The 26,172-nt window shown below is 50.5% G+C and overlaps 1 protein-coding gene across 1 annotated transcript in view; it reads left to right on the forward strand.

The window, feature by feature from the left end:
* The first annotated feature begins 516 nt into the window (after positions 1-516).
* Positions 517-26,172, forward strand: part of EHD1 (EH domain containing 1) — a 40,975-nt gene continuing 15,319 nt past the window's right edge. Inside the window, exons 1-2 of the mRNA XM_084824304.1 lie at positions 517-1,003; positions 14,028-14,125. Coding sequence (XP_084680430.1) covers positions 600-1,003; positions 14,028-14,125 — 502 coding nt within the window. The 5' untranslated portion in view covers positions 517-599. The remainder of the gene's footprint in view (positions 1,004-14,027; positions 14,126-26,172) is intronic.

Genomic DNA, 26,172 nt, shown 5'->3' on the forward strand with positions numbered 1-26,172 from the left:
TTATTTATTACATTTCTATACCGCCCCATAGCCGAAGCTGTCTGGGCCGTTTACAGAGGTTAGAACATTAAAAGTGCAACACGCAAAATTTAAAATACAAAAACCACAGAGGCAGTATACACAAAGCCAACATGTGTCTAAAAACAACTCCGAGCGATCAGCCGAACCATAAAACAAATCCAGAAAACTCATCGCGTGCCGCCAAACGCCTGAGGAACGAGGAAAGCCTTGACCTGGTGCCGAGCAGGTCACAACGTCGGCACCAGGCGGGCCTCGCGGGGCAGATCATGGCACAGCCGGGGGGCCACCACCGAGAAGGCGGCAGAATCCCCTTCTATACTAGAGGGCGCAAGGCTGGGGAACGGCCCCGCGGCGCAGCAGCCCCGCCTCGGCGGCGGAGGGGCGGGGCACCGCGGGGGGCGGGGCGGGGCGAGGCGGGGGCCAATCCGCGCGGCGGGCGCGGCGCCGGGGCGGAGCCCGGGGGAGGGCCCGGCGGCGCGGGCGGCGCGGCGCAGTGCGCTGCCGGCGGCCGCCCGCGCGTGACGCCGCCGCCCGCCTGTCCCCGCTCGCTCGCCCCCGCAGCGGCGCCGGGCCCGGCCATGTTCAGCTGGGTGAGCCGCGACGCGCGGCGCCGCAAGGAGCCCGAGCTGTTCCGCTCCGTGTCCGAGGGGCTGCGGCAGCTGTACGCCGGCAAGCTGCTGCCGCTGGAGGAGCACTACCGCTTCCACGACTTCCACTCGCCGGCGCTGGAGCCCGCCGACTGGGACAGCAAGCCCATGGTGCTGCTGGTGGGCCAGTACAGCACGGGCAAGACCACCTTCATCCGCCACCTGCTGGAGCAGGACTTCCCCGGCATGCGCGTCGGGCCCGAGCCCACCACCGACTCCTTCGTCGCCGTCATGGGCGCCGCCGCCGAGGGCGTCGTGCCGGGCAACGCGCTCGTCGTCGACCCGCGCCGCCCCTTCCGCAAGCTCGGCGCCTTCGGCAACGCCTTCCTCAACAGGTGGGTGGGCGGCGGCGGGCGGCGGGCGGCGGGCGGCGGGCGGGCCGGACCCCCCGGCTGCTGGGCCTCCGTGGGCGGGCAGCGCCTGGGCAAGGGGCAGCGTTCCTGCCCGCCCTCCCTGAACTGCTAGGCCTCCATAGGCGGGGAGCGCCTGTTCAAGTAGTAGTATTATTCCCTCCCTGAACTGCTAGGCTTCCATAGGTGGGGAGCGCCTGTTCAAGTAGTAGTATTATTCCCTCCCTGAACTGCTAGGCTTCCATAGGTGGGGAGCGCCTGTTCAAGTAGTAGTATTCATGCCCTCCCTCCCTCCCTCCCTCCCTCCCTGAACTGCTAGGCCTCCACAGGCAGGGAGCGCCTGGTCAAGTAGTAGTATTCATGTCCTCCCTCCCTGAACTGCTAGGCTTCCATAGGCAGGGAGCGCCTGTTCAAGTAGTAGCATTCATGCCCTCCCTCCCTGAACTGCTAGGCTTCCATAGGCAGGGAGCACCTGTTCAACTAGTAGTATTCATGCCCTCTCTCCCTCCCTGAACTGCTAGGCTTCCATAGGCAGGGAGCGCCTGTTCAAGTAGTAGCATTCATGCCCTCCCTCCCTGAACTGCTAGGCTTCCATAGGCAGGGAGCACCTGTTCAACTAGTAGTATTCATGCCCTCTCTCCCTCCCTGAACTGCTAGGCTTCCATAGGCAGGGAGCGCCTGTTCAAGTAGTAGTATTCATGCCCTCCCTCCCTCCCTCCCTGAACTGCTAGGCCTCCACAGGCGGGGAGCGCCTGGTCAAGTAGTAGTATTCATGTCCTCCCTCCCTGAACTGCTAGGCTTCCATAGGCAGGGAGCGCCTGTTCAAGTAGTAGCATTCATGCCCTCCCTCCCTGAACTGCTAGGCTTCCATAGGCAGGGAGCACCTGTTCAACTAGTAGTATTCATGCCCTCTCTCCCTCCCTGAACTGCTAGGCTTCCATAGGCAGGGAGCGCCTGTTCAAGTAGTAGTATTCATGCCCTCCCTCCCTCCCTCCCTGAACTGCTAGGCCTCCACAGGCGGGGAGCGCCTGGTCAAGTAGTAGTATTCATGTCCTCCCTCCCTGAACTGCTAGGCTTCCATAGGCAGGGAGCGCCTGTTCAAGTAGTAGCATTCATGCCCTCCCTCCCTGAACTGCTAGGCTTCCATAGGCAGGGAACTCCTGTTCATTTATTATTATTATTAATGCCCTGCCTTTCCTTTAAGGGAGAAGGGCCGGGGCTCAGTTGTTAAGCAGAAGGTCCCTGGGTCAGCCCTAAGTCACACTTCAAGATAAGGCTGGGGAATACGGTGGAACAAGAATACTGTATTGTTGGGAAACTGTAGATACTGCTTAGGTTGTTGGTACTGTTTATTTCATTTATAAAGATAGAATAAAAAGTGTTTTTTTTTAAAGAAGACAATCCTAGAGAGCTGCTGACACTTGGTTCTGACAGTCCTGAGCCACGTTGTCGAATGAACCTAAGAACATCAGACGAGCCCTGCTGGATCAGATCAGGGTCCGTCTAGTCCAGCATTCTGTTCACACAGCGGCCAGCCAGCTGCCCACGGGACACCGACACGCAGGGCATGAGCGTAACAGCACCCTCCCACCCATGTTCCCCAGCAACTGGTGCACACAGGCATCCTGCCTCTGATACTGGAGGCAGCACAGAGCCATCAGAACTAGGAGACGTGGATAGCCTTCCCCTCCAGGAATTTGCCCAGTCCCCTTTTAAAGCCGTCCATACTGGTGGCCATCGCTATGTCCTGTGGTAGCAAATTCCGTGGTTCCCCAGCAACTGGTCTGCATAGGCAAACTGCCTCGTGTAGCCATGAGGACTAACAACCGTTGATAGCCTGATTGTGAGGTGGCATATGTGGTTCTTTCCAAACTGCTGCCACCCCCAAGTTTGTCTTGGCAGCAGCCCTGTTAGGCAGTGTGTGTGGCTGAGGTCTCAGTGGCTGAGCAGGGATTTGAACCCAGGTCTCCCCTAGTCATAGGCAAATCTTAACCTTGTTGCAGTATTATGGAAACGAGTGAACATTCCATCCTCGCTGCACACAGAAGTTAATGGGCCAACTCGGTGAGTAAAAGATCTGAGAGGCAAAAGGGGTAATACCCCCCATATTGCAGAACTTCAGGCTTGGGGCCCAAGTGCTATTCCCAGGCCCCCACGCCCTGTCTCCGAACCACCAACCTTTTGCTGGTTTCCCAGGTTTGGTGCAGTTTTGCCCCCATCCTAAAAAGTCGGCATGCTTCTCCTAATCCATAGATACTGGCAGTACGATCTTTAAGCTACAACACGCTGGTAACCTTTCAGTCTAACCTACCTTTTAGGGTTGTTGTAAGGTTAAAAAAGTGGGTGGGACAAGTCCTGCATTCCCCTTGAGCTCCGTGGAGGGAAAATGGGGCATATAAATGTAGTAAGCGCAATAATAAGATTAAAGGCCACTCAGAGGGGGAGGACAGTGCTAGGAATGGCACTCCAGCTCCCGGCGGAGTGGGGAGGTGCCCTTAAACTTTCCCGAAGTGAAGCTGTGTTGTAGTGCGGTGACTCTTCGTACTGTTTTCTAACTGGCCCCCAGCCTCTCTTCCCCTCCCTTGGGTCGATTCCCGTGTGCAAATCTTGACATCCAGCCCTGTGCAGGGGTCGCCCACTTCATGTCCCCTCTCCGCCTCTGCCTGGTTCACAGCTGGGGGGCTGTGTGACCGTTTTCTGGAGCTTTGCCTCTGGGGTGGTACATTGCTGACTGACGCCAAATTGAATCCCTCTGGCTCCAAGTTCTTTCCCAGTCTAACATGTTGCTGGCGGGGTTGCCTTACTGGGCATTTAACTTGTAACATTGCCTAGACCAGCAGCCCAGCTGTGGCCTCTGCCTCACATCCAGCCTTGGCTTGCGGTCCCCTCCTGACCTCTCCCCAGCAGGAGCCTGTGGCGTTCCAGATTTTCACTGCTTTATCTTTCCTGTTTGTCACAGTCTTCTGAAAAAGCAGCACCAGCCCTCCACGGGGTTCCCTGACCTCATTTTGCACCCAGTCAGTTCCCTGGATGGGGGTGGGGGTTCTTTGTACCCCAAAGGGAAGTGCAACCCCCTTCTCCGCACCCCACCTGAAGAGCTTTTCAGCCATCCCAGAAACAAACTGTAGAAACTGTGTTTTCCCAGCATATGCTGCCAAAGTTCAGGCACCTTTTGTCTGGTGTGGGTAGCCGTGCTGGTGCTTTGTCCGTTTTCTCCCGTTGAGGCAGCAAGGAGTCCTTAGTTTGGGCCGGGAAGGCTGAACTTGTTGGCCCACTCCCTGAGTTAATACGGAAGCAACTGGTCTGTCATTCCCGCTATTAGTAATGCTCAGTGGTGAGTGCCAGTCCTTACTTAGCCAAAACAACACCACCCATGCACAAGAGGGAGGAACTGGCAGGTTTGTGGGAACCCAAGGGGGACAGAAGTACAAATGTTTTAGAAAGGAATCTAATGGATCCTAAACTGCCGAACCTAATGGATATGGAACTCCCCAAACTAAGGAGTATGAAATAGCTCAATTGGGATGGAGCACGCTTGATGACCATGGAATGCAGGCTGTCAGGGTGGTAATGGAATATCCTGAACAGGAGCGTAAGTGTGTAGAATTACAGGCCCCACTCATTTCGTCCGTCCTTCTTGCAGCCATGCAGGGTGTGTGTGAAATTGTCTGAATTTTTCAGCCTCTGGCACTAGGGTCTTGTAGCGATGGCTCTTTACCGCCCCAGTCCTTGGCATGGTCGTGGGCTGCCTTTTTTGGCGTCGCCTGCTGCCCTTCCCTCTGCTTAAAATCCTGACCTTAAACTCGGGGGTGGGGGTGGAATTTTACGTTGCACAGAATGAACTGACCACGAAACGTCCAAGCTTCCGTCCCCAACTGGATGTGAATTTGGGCTGGTGAAACTCCCCTTCCGAACGAGAAGAACCCACACGAGGGGGAACTGTTAGGCCTGAGCGCTCTCTGCACGACCTCCGGTGGACGTGGGTCAGAGGTTTGGTGGCAGCCTGGAACTCGGGCAGATTCCCTCACTGGCAAAACACTTCAGCGCGGCTCCTAGTTAATGTTACACCCTGGGAGGCATAACAGTCTCTCTCCCTCTGCCCCTCCCCAATCCTTGCACTCTAGTAAGTAATCCAGCCACGTCCTTCTGCGTTCTGTGCCTTTTCGGGGCTCTGAACTCCGCTTCCTTGCTCTCGGGGCAGAGACGAAAGTTTGCGGAACCCTTCCTGAATGCGTTGCTTGAACACAGGAAGCTACCCAATACGTGGCAGGTTCCAGTCTCTGCAATGTTGCTGTGCAATCGCCCTGCCTTGTTCATGGAATGTTTTTTTTTTTTTGGGGGGGGGGGTCATTTCATTTCATTTCAATTATTATATTTCTATACCGTCCCATAGCTGAAGCTCTCTGGGTGGTTCACAACAATTAAAAACCCTTAAAATACATTACACAAAGTACAAAAAAGCATTTGCAGAAAAACATGCAAAAGAACACACACACATGGATAGCATATACCTAAAAATGATTTTTTAAACAAAGTACAAAAAAAGCATTTGCAGAAAAACATAGACAGATAACACAGACACGGGCAATATATATCCAAAAATGTTTTTTTGAACAATCAGCCAAAGACAGTCCAAGACATAATTAAAATGCATTATATGCTGCCAGATACCTGGGAGAAGAGGGCAGTTTTGACCTGGAGCTGAAAAGCTGACAGTGTTGGTTCCGGGTGGGCCTCGTTGGGAGATCCTTCCACAATTGGGGGGCTACCACTGAGAAGGCCCTCTCTCTTGTTGCTAGATGTCATTGTCATCCGCTTGTAACCCTCCTGTATTTCCCCACTACTGCTTCTGTCCTTTTTCTTACCGCAGAAGATCCATGAAGGGGTAGAAGACAGAAAATCTGCACAATGTCTTTTTGTAGTGCTAGGAGCCCTCTGTCTGGGAGCACCCCCCAGGCCGACCCTTGCTCCATCTAGGCCAGCATTGTCTGAACTGACTGGGGGTGGCTCTCCAGGACTTCAAACAAGGGTCTTTCCTATCTGGAACTCCCGGGGGTTTGAACCTTGGGTCTTGTGCATGCAAAGATCCTACCCTTGAGCCATAACTCCTGCCCCCAAAGATATATTTCAAGCTATAGCCCTCATCTCCCCCCCCCCCGCCCCCTGTCCAGGGTTCAGAATGGGTTCCACGTGCACCCAGATCAGGTAAGTGATGCTGGGTTGCCTGTCTGTGCAAGAATTTGCCCTAGTTCAGTGTTTTATCTGCAGCTTGATTTGCCCTGCTCGCTTGACGGGGATGTCTGTCTGGGGTCTCGTAAGGGGGCAGGCAGTTAATACTTAACTCGGCTGGTCTCGCCTTAACCTTCACTTGCCCCGCAATCTAATAATGCTTTCCAGCCTGATCCTGCAGTGTTTGTAGTCCTTCTGCGATCATGCTGGCTGGCTGGCTTGGGGGAAGGGTGCTCAGGGCGCCTTATTGCTGGAGGATCCTCAGAAGAGCTCTGTGGGATTATCCCAGCTGGCGGTGTCCTTGAGAGAGCTGTGCTCCATGCAGCATTGGCCCCGTCGTCATGTGGGTGCCCCGAAGTGGAAGAATCCAGGTCAGAAGTTAGAACCTGCGCTCAGCTTCTTACGGGTTTAGTGGAGGGAATAGTAACAGAAATTCCCCAAGGGACAGCACAACCAGTCTCTCTCCTTGCTTGCTATGATGTGTCCAAGCTGCGTTCTCGGGAAGGCAAGTGACCCTGAGTCTCAACTGGGAAGGGGGGATTCCCTTGCTTCCAGGTTGTACCGTGCAGGTGGTCATGCACAGGAGAGTGGTCCATCCATGCCTCCCCCCTCCCACAAAGAAAATGCGTCCTGTGAAGTTGTAGGAGGACGGCTTGAGTTTCTACAGAGCCATCCTGGCTCAGACGAAGGTCATCCTGACTCGTGTATTTGGGCACGATATGCCCAAATTGCTAAACATTCTGGCTCATAATTCACAAGCAACCTCCCACCCGGCTCCTCCCAGCAGTGGGCATAGCGGAATGAACCGGGAACTCTCCGGTTAGCCGAAGCTTAGCGTTGCGTTTTGGCTTGCCTTTCCTGAACAAGCCAGAAACTGTAAACCAAGAACAAGCCCCAGTTTGTTTGTCGGGGAGGGAAGACCAGTCAGGAGTCTCAGCTTGGATGCAACACTACGCTTTTGCTGCCCGTCGAGCTTCTGGTGAGTTCAGCTCCTCCCGCTGCTGGGAGGAACCGGATGGGAGCTTGCTTGTGAATTATAACGCCGAATTCTCAGCGCTTCTGGCTTCTCTTCTTGCTGCGTGTGAGCACGGCCTCTCTACTGCAGGCATCCTGAGAAGGTGCGCTGCAGCATTCCTCCAATCTAGCATCCTCCAGGTGTGTTAGACTTCAACTCCCAGCATCCCCCAGGCTGGCGGATGCTGGGAGTTGCGGTCCCACACATCTGGAGAGCACCAGGTTGGGAGAAGGCTGGAGTGTCAATGGTGAGCGATGCGCTGGTGGCATCCACATAGCTTCAAAGTTCTGGAGAGCTGTGCGTGTCCTTGGGGAGTTGGTTCCCTGCTCACTTACGACGCCTCTTTTGAGAATAGTCCAGGTGGTCGTGCCTTGAGGATGTGTTCCGTTGAAATAACTCATCCTCTCACGGCAGCCTTGCGATGAGGATAACTGGTGTGTGTCAGGAGATTGCCTATCTAAGGGACTGCCTGTCTCTCCATGAGCCTGCTGGGGTAATAAGGTCTGCAGGAGAGGCGCTTTTGAGGGGGCCTTGACCCTAGAGGCCTGTTTCACAGGCACAGGTGAAGGGGCTTTCTCCTGTGTTGCCCCCAAACTATGGAATGTGCTCCCTCAAGAATTTCTGTTAGTCCCCACCCTCTTGGCCTTTAGAAAGGGTGTGAAGACTCCATCTTTTCAATTAGGCTTTTCACTGGGTAGTTTTACTGTTTTTTACTGTTTTAATGCCCTTGTTTTTCTCATTGTAAAGGCTTTATCGTTTAGGCGGTTGTACAGCACTTTGATGGCTTTTTAGTCTACAGAATTATGTCTGGTGTGGAGAACGTGGATAGGGAGACATATTTCTCCCTCTCTCAAAACACCAGAACCCGGGGTCATCCTATGAAGCTGATGGGTGGGAGATTCAGGACAGATAAAAGGGAGGACTTCTTCACACAGCGCATAACTGAACTGTGGAATTCACTACCACAGGGTGTAGCGATGGCCACCAGTTTGGATGGCTTTAAAGGGGGGTTGGGCAAATTCCTGGAGGAGAAGGCTATCCATGGCTCCCAGTTTTGATGGCTATGTGCTCCCTCCAGTACCAGAGGCAGTGAGCCTGTGTTCACCAGTTGCTGGGGAACATGGGCGGGAGGGTGCTGTTGCGCTCACGCCCTGCGTGTGGGTTCCTGGTCGACAGCTGGTTGGCCACTGTGTGAACAGAATGCTGGGCTAGATGGACCCTTGGTCTGATCCAGCGGGGCTGGTCTGATGTTCTTAGCAGATAAGGCTAAATGTCAGTAATAAAATACCCAATTTCTGTTGAAGCCAGAGGAGACTTTTTCAGGGGATGTGTCCCTGAGGGGCTCCATCAGGTCAAATATTCTCCAAGCCAAATATTCTTCCCGTAACTTCTGGAGACTCGTCTCCTGGAGTCCAAAACGGGGATGCCATGGCGTGTGTGTATTCTGAACTTTATGAGCAACCCACCAGGCTGGCTTCCAGCTGCAAGCAGAACCGTTGGTCAGCACTAAATCAGCTTTTTGCCCCAGGTCCAGTACTCTTCAAGTGTGCTGGGTCGCAATTCTCATTGGCCATGTTGGCTGGGGATAATGGGAGTTGTAGTGAAACATGTCTGGAGGGCGCCAAGGTGAGGAAACCTGTGCTGAAGGAACTGTGCCCCTGGCCGCCTGACTCCTAACGCCTGTGTTGGCAGGCAGGAACCTTTCTGTTTCTCAGGGGTTTCCCGTAACTTCCTTCCCGTTCAACTGAAGGGGAAGCCCTTTGAAAAGCAGAAGACTAAGAGTGGAACTGTTAGAGATCAGTCTGGCGTGCAAAAAACTTGCAAGCCCTGCACAGTGCACAGGACCGTGACTTGGGGATGGGACATGGCTCAGCAGGTGGAGCGTACGGTTTGCATGCCACAGATGACCCAGTTCCATCCCGGGCGTCTCTAGTTACAAGATTCAAATACTAGGTGCTGGGAAAAGACCCTTCTCCGAGATGCACAAATAATCTGGCCTGTTCTCCTGTGTTTGGCGGCCTCCTGTGCTGATTTATCACTGGGATGTAGCACTAACTGCTTTGTATGCAGGAGGTCCCAGGTTCAATCCCCGCATCTCCGGGTCAAGCGATAAGGTAGCAGGTGATGGCACAGAATCTCTTTCCATAAGAACCTGGACAGAGCCAGTTCCCAGTCAGAGCAGGCAATATTGGGCTTGATGGACAAATAGTACAAGGTTTGAATCTTCTAACTAGAGACGCCCGGGACGGAACTGGCAATATTAGCCTTGATGGACAAATAGTACAAGGTTATCTCCTACGTTTGGTATAAGGTTATCTCCTACGTTTGTCAGACCCCATGAAAATAAAGTCTCCAAATAGGTCTGGTAGAGCAGTGATGCTCACTTCCCTCTACCCTCCTTTATTACATATTCCCATGTTTCCTCTGCTCTCTCTGCTTGTGGCACAACGACCTGGTTCGCACAACATGACAAGCCAGGGTTTGGGTTGAGTAGGGGTGGTTGTTGAATTGTGGTTGGTTGTGTTGTGTGAACCCAGCCATGCTATCAAACCATGGTTTGTTAACCACGAACACCCCCAGTTCACAAGCCAACAACAAACCGTGGCTTCTTTTCGTGGGTGTTTGTAGTTAACAAACCATGCTTTGTTAGCACTGCTGGGTTCACACAACACAGCAGTAGCCCATACTCAACTCATACTGTGGCTTGTCATGTTGTGTGAACCTAGCCATTGTATGCTGGGTGGTGATGTCTGACTGGTTCTGCTTTCAGCAGGGGGCTTCTGGGAGTTGCAGTCCAAAACATCTGGAAATCTACCTTTTGTCCACCTCTGCCCTATAGAGTGATCTAATTTAGCAAGTTTATTTTACTTGTATTTTGTAAACTACAAAGCTTAAAAAAAAGCACCCTATGTGAACATTTTTTGATAGAAGTATTAGGGAGGGAGGGATTAAAGCTCACTTAAAGTGATTTACATGTTACATTATTTAGATTTTTTAATGGGAATACTTGTAAAAATTTAACAGAATGTACTTCCCTTACATTGTTGATATTTAAGAAAAAGACAAAGGTACTGTTGGTGTACGAGTAATTGTTAGCAACCCAAAAATCTGTGCATGATATGCACTCATCTGTTTCAACACAGTTCAACTTTCTTCCAGTAAGGTCATTTGGGCACTTTCAGTTTCACTGTCATTGTTGTTGTTGTTCAGTCGTTCAGTCGTGTCCAACTCTTCATGACCCCATGGACCATAGCACGCCAGGCCTTCCTGTCCTGCGCTCTCTCCCGGAGCGTGCTCAGGTTCATATTCATTGCATCGGTGATGCTATCTAGCCATCTCATCCTCTGCCGTCCCCTTCTCCTTTTGCCTTCAGTCTTTCCCAGCATCAGGGTCTTTTCCAGAGAGTTTTCTCTTCGCATTAGGTGGCCAAAATATTTGAGCTTCAGCTTCAGTATCTGTCCTTCCAATGAGCACACAGGGTTGATTTCCTTTAGGATTGACTGATTGGACCTCCTTGCAGTCCAGGGGACTTGCAGTAAGAGTCTTCTCCAGCACCACAGTTCGAAAGCATCAATTCTTGATGCTTTCGAACAGCCATACATTACTACTGGGAAAACCATAGCTTTGATTAGATGGACCTTTGTCGGCAAGGTGATGTCTCTGCTTCTTACTATGCTGTCTAGGTTGGCCATAGCTTTCCTCCCAAGGAGCAAGCGTCTTTTAATTTCATGGTTACAGTCACCGTCTGCGGTGATCTTGGAGCCCAAGAAAGTAAAATCTGTCACTGCTTCCATTTCTTCCCCTTCTATATGCCAGGAAGTGATGGGGCCAGATGCCATGATCTTCGTTTTTTTAATGTTGAGTTTCAAACCAGCTTTTGCACTCTCCTCTTTCACCCTCAACAAGAGGCTCTTGAGATCCTCTTCGCTTTCTGCCATTAGGGTGGTATCGTCTGCATATCGGAGGTTGTTGATAATTCTCCCGGCAGTCTTAATTCCGACCTGTGATTCATCCAACCCGGCGTTTCTCATGATGTACTCTGCATATAAGTTCAATAAGCAGGGTGACAATATGCAGCCTTGTTGTGCTCCTTTCCCAGTTTTGAACCACTCGGTTGTTCCATGTCTGGTTCTGACTGTTGCTTCTTGACCCTCCTACACGTTTCTCAGGAGACAGGTAAGGTGGTCTGGTACTCCCATCACTTTCAGAATTTGCCACAGTTTGTTGTGATCCACACAATCAAAGGCTTTAGCGTAGTCAATGAAGCAGAAATAGACATTTTTCTGGAATTCTCTTGCTTTCTCCATGATCCAGCGAACGTTGGCGATTTGATCTCTAGTTCCTCTGCCTCTTCGAAACCCAGCTTGTACTTCCGGTAGTTCTCGGTTCGCATACTGCTGAAGCCTAGCTTGTAGGATTTTGAGCAGAACCTTGCTGGCATGTGAAATGAGCGCAATTGTCCGGTAGTTTGAACACTCTTTGGCGTTGCCCTTCTTTGGAATTGGAATGTAAACTGACCTTTGCCAGTCTTGTGGCTACTGCTGAGTGTTCCAGATTTGCTGGCATATTGAATGCAGCACTTTAACAGCATCATCTTTTAGGATTTTAAATAGCTCAGCTGGAATACTGTCATCTCCGCTATCCTTGTTGTTAGTAATGCTTCCTAAGGCCCACTTGACTTCACTCTCGAGGATGTCCGGCTCAAGTTCAGTGAGCGCACTCTCATGGCTCTCAGGGACATTCAGATCTTTCCTGTATAGTTCTTCTGTGTATTCTTGCCACCTCTTCTTAATCTCATCTGCTTCTGTTAGGTCCCTGCCTTCTTTGTCCTTTATCATGCCCGTCTTTGCACAAAACGTTCCCTTGAGATCTCCAATTTTCTTGAAAAGATCTCTAGTCTTTCCCATTCTGTTGTTTTCCTCGATTTCTTTGCATTGTTCATTTAAGAAGGCCTTCTTGTCTCTCCTTGCTATTCTCTGGAACTCTGCATTCAGTTGGGTATATCTTCCCCTTTCTCCCTTGCTTTTCGCTTCCCTTCTTTGCTCAGCTACTTGTAAAGCCTCATCAGACAGTCACTTGGCTTTCTTGCATTTTTCTTTGGGATGAATTGAGTTGCTGCCTCCTGAACAATGTTACGGACCTCCGCCCATAGTTCCTCAGGCACTCTGTCTATCAGGTCTAATCCCTGAAATCTATTCCTCACCTCCACTGTATATTCATAAGGGATATGATTTAGGTCATACCTGAATGGTTTAGTGGTTTTCCCTACGTTCTTCAGTTTAAGCTGAAATTTTGCAAGAAGCAGCTCATGATCTGAGCCACAGTCAGCTCCAGGTCTTGTTTTTACTGACTGTATAGAGCTTCTCCATCTTTGGCTGCAAAGGACGTAATCAATCTGATTTCGATATTGACCATCTGTGATGTCCATGTGTAGAGTCGTCTCTTGTGCTGTTGGAAAAGACTGTTTGCTATGATCAGCGTGTTCTCTTGGCAAAACTCTATTAGCTTTTGTCCTGCTTCATTTTGTACACCAAGGCCATGCCTGCCTGTTATCCCGGTGATTTCTTGACTTCCTACTTTAGCATTCCAGTCCCCTATGATGAAGAGGACATCTTTTTTGGGTGTTAGTTCTAGAAGGTGTTGTAGGTCTTCATAGAACCGATCAACCTCAGCTTCTTCAGCATCAGTGGTTGGGGCATAGACCTGAATTACTGTGATGCTGAATGGTTTGCCTTGGATTCATACTGAGATCATTCTGTCCTTTTTGAGATTGTACCCCAGTACTGCTTTTCTCACCCTTTTGTTGACTATGAGTGCTACAACATTTCTTCTCAGGGATTCTTGCCCACAGTAGTAGATATGATGGTCACCTGAATTAAATTCGCCCATGCCTGTCCATTTGAGTTCGCTGATTCCCAAGATGTCGATGTTCAATCTTGCCATCTCATGTTTGACCACCTCCAGCTTACCTTGATTCTTTGATCTGACATTCCAGGTTCCTAAACAATATTGTTCTTTACAGCATCGGATTTTCTTTTCACCACCAGACACATCCACAGCTGAGTGTCCTTTCGGCTTTGGCCCAGCCGCTTCACTCTTTCTGGCGCTACTTGGAAATACCCTCTGCTCTTCCCCAGTAGTATATTGGACACCTTCCGACCTGAGGGTCTCATCTTCCGGCGTCATATCTTTTAGCCTTGTGATACGTTCCATGGGGTTTTCTTGGCAAGAATACTGGAGTGGGTTGCATTTCCTTCTCCAGTGGACCACATTTTGTCAGAACTCTCTGCCATGACCTGTCCGTCTTGGGTGGCCCTGCACGGCATAGCTTATGGCTTCACTGAGTTACGCAAGCCCCTTCGCCACAACAAGGCAGTGATCCATGAAGGGGTTCACTGTCATTACTTATTAGTTACACTCAGATCTATAGGTGTCTCAGTGATGTAAGTTTTCCTTCACTCATCCTTGTTAGGGTTAATCACCTGAAAAATACTAGCTATAACTTTGAAATTACCCAGCTTGCATAATAATTGTATTTGCAATTAGCATCCATTCATTGTTACTAATGAACATATTCAATGGTGGGGGGGGAGGAAATGCCACAGGAAAATTAAGCATTGGGAGATTTTCCAGCTGACAGTACAGGATGGACCGATGGTCTGGCTCTGTATAAAGCAGCTTCCTGTGTTCCAGGAAGAAAACCTCTCTTCATGCTTCCTCTGTGCCTGAAAATGTTAAGTTTCTTACTTCTTTTCCTTGTTTTAGATTTATGTGTGCCCAGTTACCCAACCCTGTTCTGGACAGCATCAGCATAATTGACACTCCTGGGATCTTGTCTGGAGAGAAGCAGCGGATAAGCAGAGGTAATGCCTGAAGTGGGTGGTACATGGCCTTTTTGAGGTGGACGTGAGTGGATTTGGTTTCCTCATTTTACCTACTTGTATCCTGACTTTCAAAAGAAAAATCAATACAGCTTCCAAAAATTTGGTTAAGACGGTTGTCATAAAAGAGCAAAACCATTAAGCTAAAATGGAAGTAAACACTTAAGCAGCCTTCAGTGAAAAATATCCTGATTTAAAAAACATCAGGAAACCAGACTCGGTCTGGCAAGTCACCTGGGAAGAGAATTTCAGAGCTGGGGTGCCACTGCTGATGAGGCCCTGACTTCTGAAGGTGGGGGCACCCAGAGAGAGCACCTCTGATCTCAAAAGGTGGGTAGGGTTGTGTCTGTGTTCTCCAGGTACCCGGGTCGCAAGCCATAAAAGCCTGTGTAGGTCATATGTGGTCTTCTGAACTAGGGTTGTCGGAGAAATCCGCAACAGAACCAAATGAGTTTGAATTTCTGTAAACTGCCCAGAGATCTTCAGCTATGGGGTGGTATAGAAATGTAATTAATAATAATAATTTTATTATTTATTTATTTATTTATTACATTTATTTCCCGCCATTTTTCCTCTTTAAGAAACCCAAGGCGGCGTACATAATCCTCCTCCTCTCTATTTTATCCTCACAACAACAACCCTGTGAGGTAGGTTGGGCTGAGAGTCTGTGACTGGCCCAAAGTCACCCAGTGAGCTTCCATGGCCAAGTGGGGACTAGAACCCTGATCTCCCGACTCCCAGTCCAACACTCTAGCCACTACACCACACTGGCACTAATAATTTTTAATAATAATTTTATGAGTCCGACCTGTGGATTCTGCAGCAGATTAGCTTTTCCCCAATTGGGAGGATTCCGTGCGTTGTCGACCGTTTTCCCAACCTTTGGGAATTCTGCGCAAATTTCATTATAGAAAAATACACAGAAATAAAAAGGATGGAAATGCGTATTTTCCCCCATGGGCTAAAGCGTGAAAATGTTCGTTTTGGAAGAATCTGTGCATTTGGGGGCGATGTGTGCATTTTTGCACATGCAAATCCACATTTGCACACATTCAGAAACTAAGACATTGATTCCATCGATGGGCGGATGATGGAACGAAAGGCGCCTGACCATCCTCGAAACACCGATGGAACAGATTTCACACAGTCCGTACGTCCCTACTTTGAACGGTGCCTGGAAATGCACAGGAAGCAAGTGAAACTTTAGAAATGGCGCCTGATGTTCTGGGTGACGAAGTCCAGTGCTGCTCTGTTGTGGCCTTCAAAGGCATTGCTGTCCAGCCTCAGATGGATGGTGCCAGTCCCAGGAGCTACTAAGATGTGGATAACTTGAGCCAGGCTGTTTCTGCGGAGGAGGGTCCATAGCTGGTGTGCCCCCCCCCCCCCCCGGCCTGCTAGTGGAAAGCCTCATAGCCCAGGTGCCACCTCTCCAACAAAAGTAAGAGTTAGATCTAGCAGTTCTTCTAGACTGCAGGTTTGATGCTCTGGGGCCTTCCAAGTGTGTTGGGTTGCAACTCTCATCATCCTCAGCCAGCATGGCCATGGCTGGGATGGTGGGCGTTGCAATCGAAACATCTGGAGGGCACACGGTTGGGGGCGATTGCTCTAAGGGGAGTGCAGCCCAGTGGGAAACAAAACCGCCTGCTAACGGTATCTCTCGTCTGGATTGAGCTTCAGCTCCCCAGCACTCATCCAGCCCATTACAAAGCCTGGGTGCCTGTTTGACATGTCCTAGCGCTTCCCCTGAATCCACCGAGAAAAGTGCTGAGTGTCGTCTCTGTACCAGTGAGACCTCGCTCCAAATCCTTAGATGACAACTAAAATGATCAAGGGGCTGGAGCATCTCCCCTGCGAGGGAAGGGTGCCGCAGCTGGGAGAAAAGGAGGGTAAGGGGAGACATGAGGGGGGCGTACAAAATGATGCCTGGTGTGGAGAATGCGGAGAGGGAGACATTTTTCTCTCCCCCTCATAACACCAGAACCCGAACGGGTCACCCCATGAAGCTGCTTGATAAAAGGAAAGTCTTCTTCACACAGTGCCTAGAACTATGGAATCCACAAGACGTAGCACTGGCCACCGATTTGGATGGCCTTAAAAGGGGATTGGACAAATTCCTGGAGGAGAAGGCCATCAATGGCTACTAGTTCTGATGGCTATGTACACCGGTTGCTGGAGAACATGGGTGGGAGCGTGCTGTTGGGCTCTTGCCCTGCTTGTGGGTTTCCCGTGGGCAGCTGGTCGGCCGCTGTGAAAAGAATGCTGGATTAGATGGACCTTTGGTCTGATCCGGCAGAACTCTTGCGTTCTTATGACGTCACTCAACAGCTTCATGTAGGCGTTAAAGAGCTCTGTCGGGGTGCGCCTGTGCGTGTTCCTGGCTGGAATAGAGCTGTGCGGGATTGTCTTAAACCGATTTTCTAGGGAGGAGGCGCACCATTGGAGACAAATGGTGTTGAAGCCTGTGGGGAGATCCAAGAGCTCATGCAGTCACACCACACCTTTCCTGCTTTCACCAAAGGTCTCCCATCTAGGCAACCAAGGGAGCTTTCAGCGCCAAATCTGGTCAGAAGTCCAGTGGAAGTGGATCACCGTCACAGGTGCAGAAGCTCAGCCCCTCCTGGGATCCCGGTTTGACCCTCTGGGGCTCTCCAGATGGCCTCACCCCCTTTCCCCCCAACCACAGATTGCTCAGTCATTTCCCCCATTCTGTATGGTTTAAATGCCTCTCCCTAGGTTTAATTTCTGGCGTTAAGAGCTCTAAGCGACAATCGGCTGGTATTTGGAGGTGTTTCGGAGCGTCTCTAAAATGGAATCCAGCGCAGCGCCCCAAAAAGGGAAGATTTGCAGCCGGCCATTAGAGCAGTCCTCGGGGCCCGCAGAAGGTTTCTTTGGGAGTGGCTGTGCGGCCTCCTCCCCAACATATTCCTCAGTCCCTGTGGGTGTTCTGCACCCACCAACAAGGATTAGAAGTTAGGAGTGGTACTCCTCCAGGCTGCCTGAGCGGGGGTTCGAGCGCATACTTTTCTGTGCGCTCCTCACATGTTCCGAAATGAAATGTTCCCATGTCTGGGAGGGGCAGAAAATAGCTGTTTGGGGTGTGTGTGTGTGTGTGTGTTTTCTGGGCCTTTGGCCTACAGTGCTGGCCTCTCCAGAGGAAGCCCCCCCCAGCTGAAGTTTCCAGGCGTGGTCTAGAAATATGCGGCTGGCATGGCGAGGATTTAGTGTTGCCGCTGCTCCTAGTTATGTCAGGATCTCTGCCAAAGATCCCTGTGCCAAGAAGGATAGCATTCTGGATGTCAGTCTGGGTCTTCTGGGACAGAAGAAGGCAGTGTCTCGTGCGGGTTTGATAGCAATATGCTGCTTCTGCCAAGTGCCTGGTCATGGAAGGGGGCTAAAAATAGTTGCTTTCTCCGAGCTGGCTTCTCCCTTCCAGGCCTTGGGAAACATCCCATTCTGCTGGTGCCTTCATCCCCTGGAAATACTGTTATTTCCCTTTGTAGGAAAAGGATCTATGATAGCTCTGTCTTTGGGGCAAATTCCTTTTCCCCCTTTCCCAAAAAGGATGTGGAAGCAGGAGCTGGCTTGAGCCCTGGCATTCCTCTATTCTCCCTCTCCCCACGGCCATGCCCTGTTCTCAGTACGGCGGGACGGAAGGGAAATCTTTTCTCACTGCCTCCGTTGCCTGCTCAAAATCCCGCCCTCTTCCACTCTTCTTCCTGGCTGCTAGCAGGAAATTCTGTTGATCAGCGATAAGGCTCTGCCTGACCTCAGTGAGCAAGAAATCAGGATGTGGTGTTCAAACTCTGCTTTAGCGTTTCCCCCCCACCCCACCCAAGGACAAAAGAATGCTCACTTGGCGGTTCATTTTTCATTTGGGTTATGGGCCGCTTTGAAAGGAGGGCGTTAGATCAGACAGTCCACTTCAGACAGACTGCCGTTCTTTTCCAAGACTCTTGAGCTGCCTTCCCAACCTGGCATCCCCCAGATGTTTTGGACTTCCAACTCCCATCAACCTCAGTGGTCAGGGATGCTGGGATGTGTAGTTCAGAACTTTTGGAGGGTACCAGGTTTTTCCCCAAAGGTGAAGTGATGCGCCTTACGCCCCTTCTGGGACACTTCCAGCTTGTGTATTTCCAAAAGATGAAATGCTCCTGTGACACCATGAGGTTGCTGCCGCAAGGTTATGTGCGTGCGCTGCAGAAATGCAAAATCGCGCATGTCTCCGGAATCTTTCCTCTCTCTAGTTCTTTTAAATCGATGGCTTCAGAGAAGGCAGCCTGGTATTAGCGGTGAAATATCAGAAACCAGTTCAGACCATGTTTCAACTTCAGTTTCTAGACCCCTTCCAAGATTATGTGTGGATCTTGTAGGATTTCATATTTAGGATAATGCGTTCAGAATAACTGTGCACACCAACTTGTGTGTGACTTGTGACAGATTGATATGTGGGTTGTTCTCATGATTGCACACAACACGAAAAACCAGAGTGTGGGTTGAGCATGGGTTGTCGCTGAATCGTGGGTTGGCGTTGAATCAGGGGTTGTTGTCTTGCGTGAACCTAGCCGTGCTAACAAGCCACGGTTTGTTCACCACGAACAACCTGCAAAGAGAACCCATGGTTTGTGAAAGGTGGGTTGTTTGTGGTTAACAAACCGTGGCTTGTTAGCGCGGCTGGGTTCGCACAACACAACAACCTGTGATTCAAGGACAACCTACCCTCGACCTGTACTCTGGCTTGTTGTGTCGTGTGAATCAGGTCAAGGTGTAGTTCCACGTGGAACGCTTCAGTGTCTGTGTCTTGCAGACCACTCCTGTGGATAGTCTTTTGGCTACGTAGTGGCATGGGGTGGGGGGTGTCTGTGTTTGTCCCCAGTTTCTACCACATTGATCACTGTGATCGGATTTTGCATGGAAATGGCTGTTCCTTCCAAACACACTGCTTATGTCTCCACTGAGACAGAATGCAGTGATGGAACATAGGAAGCTATGTGGATAGAGATCAGACTTGTCTGTCTAGCTGAGCAATGTTGTCTCTGGCAGCAGCTCCTGGGGTCTTGTACTGAAAGGCGACTTCTCTAGCCTGGCCACCTAATTGGAGATGCTGGGCATCGAACCCGGGACCTTCTGCGCTCAGGCACCTGCTCTGAGCTCTGGTCCCTCCCCAACTGTGGTCCATGCAGCAGTGTAGCAAACGTGGCTTTGCAATCAGGCCTGGATTACGTCTTGCACTGTGAGCACAAAAAGATGGCATTCTGCTTTCTTCTGTACTCCTCAGGCCTGCACTTAGCAGTTGCCGGCATTTTCTGCCTCTGCAAATAAGCATGCACTAATTGGGAGGAATGCATGTCTCTTGGCTACTTTTGATTTGGGGTATTCGTGTCTGGGGACATTGAACATTCTTGGGTCCGTACGCTACATTTCAACAGCTTCTCTGCCCCTCCCAGCACCAAAGAACTTCTGGTGATGCTAAATCATGGCCGGGACAGATAGCTCCTGGAACTCATTGAGTCTCTTTGCATGTAATACTAAACCCGGTTTAGCTTTGCATGCGCAAGCCTTGGGCCTATGTGCTCCTTCTCCCCTCTGCCTCTAACATGGGTGTGAGGAGAAGGTGAGAAGCTTTTGCTCCTGCTCTTAAATGAGTGTTCCTCATGGCATCCGAACTTGGGGGAACTCTGCTTTAAACTCTGGGAAAATCAAATAAGCTGGGATCAAGCCCTGTGTCAGGAGTGCCCTTGCTGCCTTCTGAACTCCTCAAGTAGCCAGAATCAACACAGAGACCATAGGGCTCTTTTCCAAGGCGTTATTTCCATTCAACCTAATGATGCTTACAGATGCTAATCGCATGAGCCTAATGAGGGAAACTTAAGAGAGCTGCCTACCAGAGGTTTCTAGCTTTAGTGAATCAGTTGATCTCCGTTTGGAGGGCAGAGGCGGGAAACCTCTGGACTTAAGGGCTAGGAGGCGAAAGTCCACCCCTTTCCCGTGGGGCATCAGGGCTCAGCACAGAAGAGAGGAGGCCCTTTTCCCATGGGGCATCAGGGCGCAGCTGTTGATGTTGCGCTAAGCGGGTTGAGCGCCTCCTCTTCGCACCCTCCATCTCCCGCTTGTCCCTTCGCCGGCGCCTAGCATCCCGAAGCTCCAGTTGTCCCTCTCCCTGCCTGCCAGGGTCACTACCACCCTCAAGAATGTGAGCAGGGAGGGGCTCTCCCACTGGTGGTACCTCTGAACAGTGCGCGGGTTCCTGTCCCGCAGTTTCTATCTCTTCCTCAGAATCAGAACTGCTTTGGGGCTCTGTGGGCTCCGATCCAATCCTGACACCCTGGACCACGATCTGGGTTTGTTCACTGACCGGGGTTCTGATGTAAGATGCGTCTGATCTCCTCGCCACCTGCCAGGATGGCAATCCACCTTGCTGTTAAATGTGCAAATATTCAATCAAGGGACTTTTCCCCTGTCTTCATGTCTGTGCTGCAGAACCGGCTTCAAGAGCTGTGCAAAGGCCAGGCCAACAATCGGTTTCTTGAGCCAAAAACAGAATTTAAATTGTGGTTGAATGTGTCACAGAATTGCCCTGGCTCAGTTCAGGATCAGGCATGAATAGGTCCCAATCCTGATAGATCCCATCCATGTACCCGGCCCAGTAACACTGAACATGCCCTGCTGGAGTGCCCACAGTTCTTCAGTGCGCAACAGGCCATTTTGCACTCTCGGTTCCCCGCTCTGAACTTTGCCTCCATGACACTTGTTCTACGAGCGTTGTTTTGGGTTCCTGTCCTTTTTATCGGCCAGCCATCCACTTTTCAAGGCTGCCCAAATTGCTGGGCGTGATGCAGTCACGAGAGGCATCTCCTGGGTTTGCGACAAGACTCGAGTATGATGTGGGATGTGCTTAGCTGTCACTGTGCCATAAACATCAATATACCCTCCCTTGAGGCTGTGCTGGTGAAGGGGCAGTGCCAGAGTCTTGCACGCTTCATGGGGCTCCCATGTCCCTAAAAGCCATGGGTTGGGGGCAGGACACCCTGTTCATGTAGAGTGAACATCATCGGCCTGGTCCCAACAGCCGGTTAGAGGCTGGCACATGGAGGCATCACTTCTGCCCTTGTGGAGGCATAACTGCACATGCCGTTCCTTTCACCCTGTCCCCCTGTGGCATGCGGCCAAACCAGTCTGAGCTGCCCGACAGGCTGGATTCTTTTGTGTGCCGGTCAGATGGTGAGCATCGGAAAGTTGGTCTGGTGAGGGCCAGAGTGTTAGGCAAACGTATCTGGATTCTCTCCTCAGTGCTCCAGAGGAGGCATGTCCTGGTCTATGGCCAGAAGCTGCCTTGGATAAGCTGCCCTTTGCAATGCCCAGCAAAGGCAGGAAACACGGAAGTGGGCATTGGAGTTGTGATTCTGAGAACCTTGGGTTCTCTTTTTAAAAAGAGCAGAGTTCTAGCCCTGGGGTCTCCCAATGTGTTGCCCGCAGACACCTCCTTTGGTACCTGCCAAGCTCCCTGTCCCTCCTAATTTTTATTTTATGTATAATGGAGAGGCTGTCTTGCTGCAAGGCCAGTGCTGCCCTCCAGCCCCATCTTTATTTGGGTTCAGAAGAGTGCCTTTGTGTTCTGGAGCTCAGACCCCACATCTGCCTTATCCATAGGTTCTTGCCTTAGTTTCTTTCCTTTGAGTCTTCCCAGTTTGCCTTCTGGGAAATGAGCGTTTTGTGACCCCCCACGCCCACTATGGCAGCCATTTATTTATCCATTCCATTCCATTTATTTATTTCATTTATATCCCCCTTTTCTTCCATCATGGAGCTCAAGGTGGCTGCATGTGGTTCCCAGGTGGTCTCCCCTCCAAGCACTGACCAGACCCAGACCTGCTTAGCTTCAGCAAGGTGGCCGCCTCCTGTGCCTTCAGGCAACCCTCCCAAGGCAGCCATTTTGTGAGAGCACCCGCAGCAGTCTCTCAAAATTCCAAACGTGCCCACTGACCCTCAAAAGGTTGGGGAGCCCTGTTGAGGCCCGTTGGAAGTGAGGGCAGAACTGAAAGGTAGCCGCCAGCAGCTCGTGATATTTCAGGAACCGGGTCGGAGGCAGCCAATGTTCCCCTGCCATGAGTAGCTAAAGCCAAAGGAGCGAAAACAGGGTACATCTTAAAGCATCTGCCATTTATGCAGCTAGTAGAATTTGTCTCGCTTGGTAATCGGCAAGGTGTGAACCAGGGGAAATATCAGGGGTTTGTCCATTAAACATCAGTGGTGTAATAGAGCTAGAGATGTAAAATATCTGGAAATTTTGAGCCCATGGGGAAAAAAACATTTTATTCCTGGAAAAACTGGAAATTTTGGAAGCATTGAAAAATAAGCACTACTATTTTTTTTAGTTTTTTTTTGCTCTATGGAACAAAACCCAAGCTGCCGAGAATGCACATTTACTGCCAAGAATGCACAGTGGTGACTCTACTCGCATGTTGGGAAACTGAGCATAAATTTCTATCAGTAAAATATACTTTAGATCAATATTTTTAATAAGGAATGAAAGAACTAGCTACGCTGGGAATCTTACTGAGAGAATTAACACAAATATTTTCCCCCGTGGCTTCATGATTTCCAGACATTTTACATCTCTAGTCTTTCTATGAAAGTGTTCTTATTACATAGTTTTAGAAATCATTTTCGGGGGGCAGGGAGTAAAGGCTGGGTAACAATATAGAAATACTTTGTCTTACATTCTAAAAGAAAACATGTCATAATCCAAAGCTGTTCAGTTGTTCGGGGAAAAAAACCAAAAATGGTCCTCAGAAAACCCCTGTTTTCCCCTGAATTTTCTGGGTTTTTCCTGGGCCTTCACATCTCTAAAAGGAGCCAGGGTTTGCAGTGACTCAAGCCCTTTTTGCTTAGCCAGGGACATTGAGGTAATCTATCTCCTCCCTTAGAATTCCCTGTTCCCTCTGCTCTTAGCTTCAATCCCCCCAGTAGCTGGGGATGAAATGAATTTGCCCATCAAGAATATATTGCTCCCTGTTGTCACAAAGCATTTTGGGGCGTGGCTCGGGGGACGCTCATGATGAGCGCCTGCATATCCAAATGTGCCACCGCACCACTGTGAAGCAGTGAGCTTGGACAGGTGCTGTGTCCTCCTTTCCTTCCGTACACCACGGTGGCGCTTGGTGGGGCTGAATTTGGCCACAACTGGAGCGTAAGTCTTGGAGCTGCGTTTGCTCAGGACTGTGGTGTAAAGCCTGGAAGAGACCCAAGGTAAACCTGCTTGTGCTTTTACAGTGTGGAAAACTTTCGATTACCACATTTTTCTGCTGAAAGTGCCCTGCTTTTAGAGATTCATTGTTCCCTACAATTAACCGGTGCTCTCATGAATGAGCACAATAAATCAAATCAGGCCCATTGGAACGGATACAGCTCCAGTCAAAAGTGGCCAGCTTGTCTCCAGCTGACTAGGAAGCACATAGATTTATCCCCACGGTGCTTCAAGCCTGCCGGAATTAGTGTGTGAACGGTTTTCCATGCCTTTTTCCCCCACCCTCCCAGACTTAAACGCTTACTAGGGAGTAAACCCTATTAGGCCCAGTGGCTTCTGAGTAAATAGGCATAGGATTACGCTGTTAAAATCTACATCATGCAGGGAGATATGCGCTCTGTTTGAATATGACATTTAAAGCACAAAAAGTCAACTTTATTGAATGTTTTCCTCTAATAAAATACTTCTGTTCAAATAACTTTGACTGTTGGGGGGAAAAAAACTTCCTTGGCATCTATACCGTGTGTGAAAGTAACATAGCATACCTCTTGGGGGTTACTAAATATAAATAAAGCACGCTAAATTGAACTTTTGTTGATCTTGGGAAGTGGAACGACTTTCCACAAGGCCTGCCTGCTCTGCAAAGGCTGCCTGCGTGAAATCTTGTTCCCTTTGCTGCTCTGCTTTTACAGTCTGCATGGAGCAGAGGAATGGCCATCTGTGTGGAGCAGGGGCGCTCGGGGGTGTCCAGTTTGCCGCCCAGCCCCCCGCCCTTTGTGCTTCTTATCACAGCATCTTGGAAAGAATGCGGCACGCCAGGGTTCCTCTTTGGCTCGGAGCCTTTTGCGCAAACCCGCCAGTGATGTAAATGCTTTTGCAGCCGAGTGGGCTGACTCACAGGAAGCTACTGTCTGCAAGGGCACCCCATTCCCATTTGTTCGGGAATGAGTCCCCCACTTTTTCCACCCCTCGGCCAGGCCATGTTGTTCTAGCCAGCAGGGGGCTACCTGGAGACGTTTCGGGGAATCTGAAAACCTGCAACTCTGCCTGGATAGTGTGTATATGGAGGGCTGGGGGGGGGGGTGCCCTTGGGGGCAGCCGCTTTCAGAAGCCAAATCCATGTGCCTTTTTTCCTGCACATCCCAAAGGTGAATCGGACCAGGGTCAGGGCAAATGGGGACAAAGGAAGCCACCTTATACGGAGTCAGACCTCAGGGCACCTTGATGGTCAAGGTTTTCCAGGGTTTCAGGCAAGGGTTTTCCAGGGATTTGAGCCTGGGACCTTTTGTGTGCAAAGGAAGTTCTCTGCTGCAAAGCTCAAGCCCTCTCTGATCCTGGTTCTTTCCTTTGGCCTGTAAAAAAAACTACCTCAGGTCACTAGGCCATTGTGGGAAGCCAGATGCAGACTTCCGTTTGCAGGAAACTTCCTCTTCCAGTTAGATGTCAATCATAATGGCGTCCATGGTCCAAACAGCCATGTTTCCACTGGAAGGGAGCTTTGTCCATGCACATGAGCACATGCCCCATCCTGCTTGTAGTATCCGAGATTTGTAAGCCCTGTAGCTTCTCCTTTCCTCCCCAACGCACGCACCTCTCTTAGCTCTCTTGTAGCCTCAGAACACCTCTTGTTCCTTGCTGCTTCTGGGCCATACCTTGCTTCCCCTACCATCTTTGCTTAATCAGGCCCTCCCGGAATTCCCAGTTACACATTCCTGGCTGCTCTCGGCAAGCCACCCCCGGGGTATTCTTATTTGCAGTCTTTCTCCCTAGCTTTCAGCGGTGGCAGTGCAAGTATGTGGCTCGGCTTTGGAGTGTGAGCGGCCTTGAGTATGTGTAGAGCATATTCCCCTCAGTGAACACAGCCTTGACAATGGAAACTGGAGATTCCAGGCCTGAGACCATGACTCATCAGCCTGGTTCACACATACCGCTAACCAATGGTTTATTTAACCCATGGGTTGTAAAATTCTGGCTTGTCGTGATCTGCGAACGTGGCCATGCGAACAGACCATGGTTTGTTAACCATGCACAACCCAGAAAGAGAGCCCATGAATTGTCAGGTTGTGAACTCTGGGTTGTTTAAACCACGGCTTGTTGTTATTGTGAAGCCAGTACCGTGGGTTGTCTTGCCAGGCTACAGAGGCGACAGGCAAGTAACGAGCCACTCTACATGCCAATACTACAGCGCCACAAAGGCATTTGGGATACAGGGGGGGAGCAGGAGGAGGAGGGAAAGAAATGAGCCAGGAATTGAGTAAACAAACCATGGTTTGTTAAATCATTTGCTAGGCAAACCCTGGGTAGTGCAATAGCATGATGTGCAAACAAGGCCATTCTTGCAAGCCTGGTTCATTATTGTGTGCCACTTTGGGGTGGGTGGGTGGGTGGGAGGGCTCCCTCTCTGTGGTGGAGGGTGCCAGCCTCTGCCCATGGGAACAGCACGACCTTTGGTGACCTCCGGCCTGGCAGCAGCTTAGCCTCGGCGTACACATGCCTTAGGCAAAGTTCCTCTCTGGCCACTTCCCCCTGGGCTAAAGCAAGCCGGTTCCTCCCGCTGGATCTCTAAAAAGCCCCCAGTCCTCGTGCCTAGTTCAGTGCTCTACCGCCCTTGTGCTGGGCGTTTAGTTCATGCTGCCACGCAGAGCTGGGCGTCTCCATTTCCCAGGACTTGAAAGAATGGCATTGAAAGGACTGGAAAGTCCTGTCTTCTTGCTTCTTTATTTTTTTACTGTCCCGATTATGGGTATGGCTGGGTGCTTAAAAGGCGGTTGAAGGGTGTTGTTGG

This window comes from Heloderma suspectum, chromosome 17 (assembly GCF_057233095.1).
Source record: "Heloderma suspectum isolate Gila_16-S chromosome 17, 16-S_ref, whole genome shotgun sequence".
Lineage (NCBI taxonomy): Eukaryota > Metazoa > Chordata > Lepidosauria > Squamata > Helodermatidae > Heloderma > Heloderma suspectum.